Here is a 10354-nt window from a genome sequence, read left to right on the forward strand (position 1 = left end):
AGGCGGCCCCCGCCGCGGCCGGGACCCGGGCGCTCGCTGTGCGGCGGCGCTAGCGAGAAGCTCGTTCTCGGGGGAGCGCGGGTGCCGCGGCTGTCGATACCGCCCCTGCCGTGGCCGCGGAGTTGCCCGTGCTTGTGAGGATCCACAGAACGTCCTGACTTGCACTGCTGGTGGTTAGCAACTTCCCAGGAAGGCAATTCACAACCTTTGTAATGTCCTGCACGCACGTCCCGATTTTGCTTCCTTTGCTTGGGGTTCGGTGTCAGACTCGCACCCCAGCAGGTGTGCACCTCCCCTGAAGCAACCCGTGTCTGTTTCTTGTACTGTCACGGGTCAGCCCTGAGGAGATGATTCCACCTTCTCCGTTACCACCAAGCTGGATGGGACTTTGAGCAACTCGTCCTACTTAAAGATGTCCCTGCTCAGGGTAGGCGTGGGATTGCACCAGATGATCTACAAGGCCCCTTCCAACTCAAACTACTCTGTCGTTCCATGAGCCAGTGCGGACTGCACTGGGTGATTCAAGTATTGGCTCCTCATGCTATAAATTAGTAAATTTTGCAAAAGTTCGACATCATTGGCGTTCAGCAGAGGAGGGAACTTCAGACGGGCGTCACTAGCGCAGGGTGTGCAATGTGAAAAGGTGACACCAGCAGCGTCCTTCCCGGCGTTTCTCCAGCCGGATTGCCGCGGGCTCTCCTGCCCTCTAGTGCCTGCAGCGCCCGCTCCCCCCGGCCTCTGTCGGCTCCCTCCTGCACTCACGCACCCAGGAGCTGCAGAGCCCCGTGCACCCCCCGTACCCCCGTGGGTGCAGAGCTGTCCACCCTGCGTGCCTGCCGGGGACAGCTGCTGCTGGGAACACTGACCCAGCAACGACACGTTGCTGCTGCAATGTAGCACAGACGTACTTCTGTGAGGGGGACTGCCCCACCTGAGGAACTGGCCTGTGAACGGACAACTAACTAACCACACATGGTGGCAGTGAAGGCGCATTTTGTCAGTCATGTCTGGTACTGCTTCCAGTGAACCGGTAGGAAAGGACGATTACAAAGAAAACCGAGACTGGACTTAGCGTGTAGCTCCAGCCCCTCACCTCCAGGAGGAGCTCTGAGAGAAGGATTTTGCACAGGCAGAAATTCCCAGGGGCAGGTAACTCTTTGAACTTAGCAAGCCTGAGGAACAGCTGCTTTGGCTCTATTACCTGCTGAGATGTCCATTCAAGTTTGTGAGGACAGGAAAGACTAACATGAGTCAAAAGCAATTTATTTAATTGCTGTAGTAACTACCTTTCAAAATAAGGAAAGTAAGAAAATATTGTTCCAACAACATTATCAAAGCATTTGCAAAGATTATTATGATACTCTCAACATCCTTCTCATGACCTTCTAGCACAGGGTGTGGGACAGCATTACTTTTCAACTTTTGATGGATTGGATTCTGTAAAAGGAGACAGAATTTCCATGCCATTCATTGCACTTGTAACTTCTCTCTTGATTCTAGCAGTCTGAAATCAGCAACTCCAGCATACGGAAAACATGTTTTAATGCTCTACTGTTGCTTAGGTTCACCCTTCAGCATGGCTAGGGCACAATACCTGTAAATAGATAGGAATTAATTCCTTATTTCTAAGCCACTGGTCTCCATTTACTTGATGACTTGCCTGTTTGTTACTCAGTTTCCAAATCTGCTGCTCCTTCTTGACCTTATTCTTCTAACTGGAATCTGAAGGCTCTTCCTCAGCACCAGGTTGGTCAGTCTCTTCTTTCTCTGCAGCTGGTTGGTCAGCAGCATCCTCCTCACCAGACATCTTGGGAGCTGCATCTGTTGCCCCAGGCTCTTCAGCAGGTCCCTTTGTTTGAGCAGCTGGAGGTGGACGGCTAAATTCATCTAAGCGTGTTTCCACCACCATACGAATCAAAGCTGAAACAGAGATAGCCACCATTTACAACCACAGAGGAAAAACCCTATAATTTGAGAATTTTTTGTATATATTACTGACCCATAAATCCCTAAATAGGGAAATAACCCTGAAATAACTCTGAAAATTAAGAAATATCTAAGGACTGGAGCAAGATAATGGTATCTGGTTAAAAACTTAAACAGATTTAACAAGAATACAATAGATATTCTCATCACTATTATATCCTGCAGCAACATTCTCCTTAGGATGTTTATTCAGTAGTCACATACAATATTTTTTTCTTAAAGAAGAGACATTTCCCTTTCTTCTGAAGAGCTATATGAAGAAGTGATCCTTGAGTGTACATGTATCAGCATAAAATACCTAACATGCCAGCTTTAATTGTCCAAATCATATTATACCTTAACAAGTAAAATTCAGGGTCCTAATTAAACTAAAAATAAACCAAAGGAAGCAAACATAATTGTAATACAAACCCAAAATACCAGCAAGAGGAAAACTATAGGAATGAAGATGTTATATAAAAGTGTAAAAAAGTGGTTTGATCTAGGAGTGCACTGCTGAGCACAGATATACCATACTTTTGTGTTTCTACACAAGACAGAATCCAGGTTTTTCAGATGTTTCAACTATAGCCTCTAAACTAATAAAAGAGGCCAAATATTTAGCTTGAATTAACCAAAGAAGACTGGTATTTCAATCTATTTCAAAATCAAGGACATGATTATTGACTGATAAGGAGGTAAGCCCTTGTTTTGATGAAAAATATTGGTCACCTCACTTCTCAGTCAGCCGTGGCCCACCATCATCCTCCTTTTAATGCAGGAAAACAATCCATAGCTCCATGAGGTTACACAAGCAAATTAAGACACTTTCATGGTATACATGTGGCAATACACAAGATGGGCTTTTCTGTTCCCACTGGCACAATCAGCTGCACTACAGAGAACACTCCAGCAGTGTAACACAGAGGAAGTAGAAGCTTTATAGCTGAAAAAATAATTGTGTTCTTTAACCACTCTGTTCCTGACAATAGGTTCCCAGCATTAACAAACCTCAAACAGCATAAAGTCAGAAGAGAGTGGATAGTGCTGCATGACTGACACTTCCATTATTTCAGCTGAAAATCAGTTACCTAGTTGTATGTAGTAGTAGTTTTCCAACATTAAAACATGTTAATATAGTTAAAAAAACAAACCAAATCAACAAAAAAATGCAAACAAACAAAACTCCCAACACAAAAGACCAAGGAGTTTTTCCTAAAATGACACTTCCTACCTTAACCCACAGTGACCATATAAACGTGACATTTGTTCTGACCAGCAAAAAAACAATCAAGAATATCAGGCAGCCCAGATTACATTCCAGGATTTGGTAACTTACAGTCAAGCATTGTCCTTCCCAGAACCTTCTTCTGTAGTTCTTCTTCCACTTCTGACATCAGCCATGGAAGGAATTCTGTCTCAATATCTGTCAGAATTTAGCAGGAAGAAACAAAGGGAAATTGTCACTTTATAAAGGATGACCAACAGGACTTGGTGGCTGTTTTTTATTTGCTACGACAATTAAGGGATGACACCCCCACCCCCCTGTCAAAATGCACTTGTTCTGTAAGAGTCACATGAAATCTCTCAGATGATCTTTGGTTTCTTATCTCCAGCCTCTCTTACTTAGGTTCATGATCATTATAGATTCAGAGCAGAGTCCTCTCAACTGCAGTTATTTTCAAAGTGGTCTGGTACCCTTGAAGGGCTTAGCACAGGTGAGACACACAGTCATGTTCTAGTGAGATCCAAATAACTATCCTGAACAAGTCAGAAGAATAACATTTCCTGCCTTGCTTTCCAAAGACATTTGGTCTGCTGAAGGCATTTGTTCTCTCTGACTAAGGAGCTCTTGCTTACTTATGTGTTTCTCAAATGATACTTTTTGAACGCTGGGATCCCAAAGCCCGCCCTGGTTGCAAAAGATACTCAGTTTCTGCATTGACCTCATGATTTACCCTGGAGAGAGTGTAACCATTCCCAGGCTGTGGTCTGTGCCAGTGTGGAGACTGGTGAAGCGGGATGTAGCAAGATAGCTCCATTCATAAGAAATGCTGCTGATTCTAAGGGCTTGGAAGTCACTGATATACAATTCCAATATTATTTTCAGGGCCTAATTCTAATTGACTAATTTTTCACTTGCTCTGATAATCATTAAAAAATATTCAGAATGACATACTGATTTCTTTGTCTGATCTATAAAAATGTACCTCAGTTTGGATCTCTCACCCAATCCTAACCACCCATTTATTTCTGTCTAGCTCCAAAGTAGCTCTTCTCATTGTCACACTGTCAGCTCTTGCTTATTCTTCACTATTTGTACAGATGAGCAATAATGGTTTTTGTGTTCAGCCACAAATGTAAATGAATAGTCTTATGACATTATTCTAAATAATAGGATAATATGCTATGTTTCATGATTATTTTGAGCTTTATATAACTTTGCTCATGTATTTAAAAAGAAAAAACAAAACCAACCTCTTTCTATAGGGTCATAAAAAAACCCACTGTCATGAAGATTGTTGAAGACTGAGGGAATGAGATCAGCCAGGTAACGCTGAGCGAATGCCCGAGCTGCAATTTTCTCTGCAGTCTCTTTCTGTTTCCGCAGCTTTTCCAGGTGCTCCAGCCTGCGACGTTCCTGTCAAGGCAATTATGCATGTAAAACTTAGAGGCCTTTAGCTGTGACTCCTTTGATCTAGATTTTGAAGAATTATCACTGTGTGTGTCCCATAAATAGCAAAGATAGTATGATCTCTACCTGGTATTTGCAGCCTCTAACTTCCACTGAAATTCCTCACATGAAAGAGTGCTTGAAAGCAAGTTTGTACTTAATCTATTGAGTATTAAAATACCCCAAATTAGAGAAAGCCATTTCTGTAGTATTCCTTTTCTGAATTTGACAAGTCTGTAAAATAAGGGCATTGCAGCTGGCCAAATGAAACCGTTCTCTGATGCCTTAGTATACATTAATCTCATTACTTTTTGCTTTATTATTGCAGATCAAGCTGGTTATTTGCCTTGGAATACGATGAAGTTTGGATAAATATTTCCCAAACATTTTATCTTCCAATATTATATCTTATTGCAACTACCAAAAGATTAAAACTCAAACTGGTTCAGGAAACCATTAGAAAACACAATTATACAAGGCTGATAAATAATAATTTACTAGTAATTAACACTTGCCTTCTCTGTTTATTCCTATTTACTAAATATTACTAATATGGCATAATATTTTCCAATCTTGAGATGGCCGTGTGCACATAGAGTAGAGCATGCATTGTGTGTAAGACCAGGAGGTGTCTCTCTTACTTCCAAGCACTCTGACTATTTTTTTAGCACCTATTATAGCAAAAAGGCTTAAGAAACAGCTGTACCAGGTACAGAAGAAAATGCTGTTGGTTTTGACCTTTTGACCAGGTCAACTACACCAAGTCACTCAAGCATGACTGCTCCAAATAAACACAACAGTGTGGGGCTGTTGTATGAGTGCAAGTGGCAGAGTGCAGCTGTATGTCATCAGAATGCTTTAAGGTATGTCAAAGCTGACAGGATCATTTTGGGCATATCCAGCTTATATCACAGGCTGTTGTTCAGTACTGGAAATGTTTTTCTCCCTTGTGACAGGAAGTCCCTTAGGAAGTCCTACCTTCTCCTCTCTGATTCGCCTGTCCTGCTCTTCCAAGCGCTGTAACTCAGCAAACTCTGCATTACGCAGCTCTGCGAAGGCACGCTGATGTGACCACAGCTGGGACAGCTCTTCTTCTTCCATGACTTCCAGCAAAGCCTGCTCAACTGTTTTTCCAACCAACACCTCCAGGATTGGCTTAACTTCAATATCAAAGTCAAACAACTGAGGATGAGAGTCAGAGAAACAGACATAAATGCCCCTTGATCACAATTACTCTTAACAAGGATTGGCAAGGAGAAAAGGAGGCTGAACAAAGCCCTTGTACCAAAGTCAGGCTGGGGAAGTGCAGGTGGGGGACCAGTGTCAGCTAAGGCAGAGAGAATCATGAGTGCTGCTGGGGGTTAAGTGGTGAGTGGGCTGGACTGAGACACCACAGAGCCTCCCAAAGTCCCTGTGGGGACTGCAAGGGAGAAGCTAAGCACTTGCCTAGACCATATTTCTGTGTTCCCAGTCCCTTCTTGGGCTGGACATGTTTTACAGAAGAGAGCATTTCTCAACACAGTATCGCTTAGCTGAAAGCAGCAGAACCAGTGCACATGGCAACACATCTTCCTTAATTTTGCACTTAACCTCAAAGCAAACCCTGGTGAATTGGGTTTGGGTGGGTTGTGGGTTTTTTGGCATGTTCTGTGAGGAAACTGCTTTCTGTTCCTTTCTGTTTCTACTTCAATTTTGCATCAGAAATGTGTTTTGGATGGGAGAGATATTTTGACAGCACTTGTGGACCTGACTTCATACCTCTCCTTTTTCTATTTGCGTGGCCACATCTTTTCCTGATTTGGCTGGTATGAAGAGTGGAGTGGGAGGTCTGTCCAAAAATTCATCTGTTTGACACTCTCCATCAACCTCTATTATTCGATCACTAATCTCTTCCAAATACAGTTCTAGAAACAAAAGCACAATGAATATTCAACATGGGATTTCTTTCATTCTAGCTTTCAACTGTTTTTGATGACTCTATATTCTGAATTACATCTAAAGAGTGCAATAAAATGCTTTTTATAAAGTTAGAAAAAAGGCCTCTCAAAACATAGGACAATTTGCTGCAAAGGCCATCTGATGCTGTGTTCTCTGTAATGTCAGGTGCACTTCATGGAAGTGATTCCAAAAACAGAAGTAGTTCACCTTAAGTAGAAGTTTTAAAACCTTCCATTTTAAGCATATATGAAATTTCTCTAATTATACTGAAAATGGAAAGAATAAATGAAGCAGTTTTGACTAGTGTTCAAGAATGTACACTGAAAAATAGACCTTCTGGGAAAATGTCACTAATTAGACAAATATAGAACCTCTGATTCCAGCATTCTAGGATTTTAAACTGTGTGATTCAACCAACTTCATCACCAATTTAGCAAGTGAATATAGATCAACAAGCTTTTGTTTTCAGACAGATACAAAAAAAATGCAGCCTTTTACCTGTCTGCACGTGAACATGTACTCTGCCCTCCACAGGCTCCGGCGTTCCTGGTCGAATTTGCTCTTGTGTAAGCCTTCTGGCCTGTGTGTGTTTCTGTGCTCTCTTCTGCCTTTTAACCTCAAGGGTAAGGGGCTCGGTACTCTGAGCAGGGGTGAAGAAGAAAGATACCCACAAAACAGAATACACTTTATACTTGAAAATTATATTTAATTGCCTCTACAGAAAAATGAAGGTTGCTCTTTGATTTTAATGATAGCTATCTAGCATTTTGGATTTACTTTCCTGGGTCCTGGCCCTAAATTTTCACAGACTTAAAGACTGTATGGCATGAAATGAATAAATTATGCTAGCTGCCTACAGGCACACAATAATGGCATCTCATGCTAAGAGTAATAATTAATTATTTTCTTATTTGAAAGTGAATATTGTATACAGAACTTTGTTAGATAAAGTATATTAAAATGGTATGTTTTCAAATTTTGAGAGGTCAAATGGACTTAAGTCCAGTTATCATGTTATGAACAGAATTGTTTGCTAGATAAAAATTATAGACCAATTACTGCAGATGAAACAAAAGAAACTCATAATAACATTTAAATTCAGTTTTCTACTTAGAGATTGAGATAAACATCAGCTTTGAACTTCTTAAACAAAATTTACTCTAAGAAATGGCTACTTAACAACACAAAGCTATTTTCAAACAGTAGCTTTTAAAAATATTGTTTTAAATTCATGTATGATCAAATATCTATGTAGAAATATTCTCTGAAAACAAAGGATCACATTTGGGTGGGACTCCGAGCAACTTGGACCAGTGGAAGTTGTCCCTGCCCGTGGCAGAGGGTTGAAACTAGATGATCTTTAGGGTCCCTTTCAACCCAAACCATTCTAAGATTCTATGATTTACTATTATATCAGAATATATCAGTAATACAAACAAAATATTTGGCATCCTCACAAGCAGCTTTTGCATACAGTTGGATCATTTAGCTCTGCTTCTGTGGTAGGATAAACCAAAATCTACCCCACGACTCAACTTCCCAAGAGCTGCAATTTCCCCTGAAGACACCTTGCATAGGATAACAGATTATGGAGTAATGACTTGTGCTCAGGACCATTACCCTAAAGAAACAGAGAAAGAAAATAAAGGCATCAAGTACTCAATGTGGGGTAAAAAATCAGAACTGCAGAAGTTCATATGAAACTGGGCGCTTCAAAGAGTAGCTGGAAACAGTCACAGGCTGGTTTAACTGGAGAGCCTGTGGCTTACGTGAAACATTGAAAGTTAAATTACAGCTTCATTATAGATGAGGAACAGCTTCGCCGCCCTACCTATGACTTTCCAACAAAACTGGAGCGTGATGCACTTTAGCGAACTCCCGTACCTGCGGTGGGGAAGGACGGGCGGACAGAACGTTTCCGCGCACCACTCTCGGGTCGATCATGATGTTGCCGTATCGCACCTTCTCCCTGCGGCACAGCACAGACAGAGCCGCTTGCGGCTTCCCCCCGGCCGGCGGGAGAAAGGCAAGGCGGGGGCTGCGCTCCTCGGGAAGGAGCTGGCCCGAGGGGAAAGGCGCGGAAGGCAGGGGCGCAGCGGCCCGCCGGACACCGGCACTCACGTCTCGGCGGCACTGGACTGCTCTCGGTACTTGGGCCGGGAGGGCAGGGAGCGGGGCTGGCTGGAGAAGCTGTAGGGCCCGTCGGCGGCCGCTTGCACGGGCCCCATAGTTGGCTCCATGCTGCGGCTCCGGCTCCGCGGGGCGGGCGCGCCTGACGGAGCGCTAACGGCGTCCGTCTCCCGGGCAACGCACCGCGCGTGCGCGGGCCGGCGGCCGCGGGCCGGCGCGGGATGGCACCTGCTACAGTGCCTCACCACCGTCCCAGCAAACAATGCCTTCCTAATATCTAATCCAAATCTACCCTCTTTCAGATTGAATGCATTCCCCCTTGTCCTGTCACTACATGCCCTTGTAATAAGCCCCCCTCCAGCTCTCTTGTCGGCTCTCCGGTGCTGGAATGCGGCGGACAGGACACCCCGGAGCCTTCCCTTTGCGGTGCGCGGCCCTCGCCCTCACGGAGCCCAGGCCTGGGGCCGTGCCTGCCCGCCGGGCCCGGGAAAGCGCCGCCGTCACCCACCGCGTCTCCGTGCTCGCTCGGCAGCGCTGCGGGCCCGCCCGGCCGAGGCAATGAGGGCGTCGGACCGCGAGGTGTCACCGTCCTCCCGTTGCCTCCGAACAACTCCCAGGGACTCGCAGCTTCCCAGGGACACGCGAGGTGCCCTGGCACTGGCGTGGGGGGGCGCGAAACGCTGTTGGATACCGTGCTGGTGGCTTCAGTACCGGTGTCCTGGAAGTAGCGGCTCGAACAGCTGCACCCCAAATTTGTGTTTTCCACGTAAGCTGGAGATTTGGATTCTGTAAAGGTGTGCTATGATGGCGGAGAGAAGATGAGGTGAGTCCGCAGTATGCTGTCCCACCCGTGGTGAGCTGCGCTCCCTGCCAGGGCAAATCATGAGCACGTGTTTTCAGCTTCTGTGAAAAATTCCCATTAAGAGAAACATAAAAGCATTGAAGGGTTACTGATACAGTGATAGCCTTTTTTTTAAACCTGTGTGGATAGGGATATGCCTTGATTCTTTTAGCAAGACTTAGCATATAAAATAGCCCGTGCCCTTTGTTTCTGAAACCTTTGGTTTAAATGTAATTCTTGTTTTAAATTCTATTTATTTCAGCTCAGTTATGTTAATGCTGCAGACATCTGTGCTCCACTGCACCCCAAGTACTTCACAGGAGGCCTCAAAAACATGGGGAAAGCTGTGGAGCAGGAGAAACTGTTTGAAAAACAAGTTTAAGAAACCCACACTGAACTAAAAAACAAACAAAACAAAAACCCTCAAGAAACAACAAACAAACAAACAAACAAAAAACCCTCTTGAGGCAGCCCTTCAATATTTGCTTGTGTCTGGGCAAGCAAAGTTAATGAATGGGTTCTCAGTCCAGTCAAGTCAGAGCACTATGGTCCTTAAATTTGACCTGAACCAATACAATCCTTTGATTTTGGAGACCTGACTCATATTTTCTGATAATTTAAGTTTGGCTATATAGTTGGCTATACTGCTTTTAGACTGGTTACTGGAAATCTGGGTAGACCTTTCCAGGATTGTTACAGATCTGGTGTTTCTCTTCATGTGAAAAACAGCTGCAGCATAGCCTAAAAAATGTCAGTCTAAAGCTGTCCAGAGCATGCTTGCTGAATAAGCCTAGAAATTTGGCTGG

At 44.0% G+C, this 10354-nt stretch overlaps 1 protein-coding gene across 1 annotated transcript; it reads right to left on the reverse strand.

The window, feature by feature from the left end:
• Positions 1-1247: 1247 nt before the first annotated feature.
• RSPH3 (radial spoke head 3) lies at positions 1248-8861 on the reverse strand. The gene is made up of 8 exons (XM_005420142.3): positions 8699-8861; positions 8462-8546; positions 7076-7217; positions 6398-6543; positions 5618-5821; positions 4444-4606; positions 3305-3391; positions 1248-1920 (listed from the first exon to the last, which is right to left on the reverse strand). The coding sequence occupies exons 1-8, from the start codon at positions 8815-8817 to the stop codon at positions 1712-1714; spliced, it is 1155 nt and encodes a 384-aa protein (XP_005420199.1). The 5' UTR covers positions 8818-8861; the 3' UTR covers positions 1248-1711.
• Between the last annotated feature and the right edge of the window lie 1493 nt (positions 8862-10354).

The sequence above is a fragment of the Geospiza fortis genome, unplaced genomic scaffold, assembly GCF_000277835.1.
Source record: "Geospiza fortis unplaced genomic scaffold, GeoFor_1.0 scaffold162, whole genome shotgun sequence".
In the NCBI taxonomy this organism is placed as follows: domain Eukaryota; kingdom Metazoa; phylum Chordata; class Aves; order Passeriformes; family Thraupidae; genus Geospiza; species Geospiza fortis.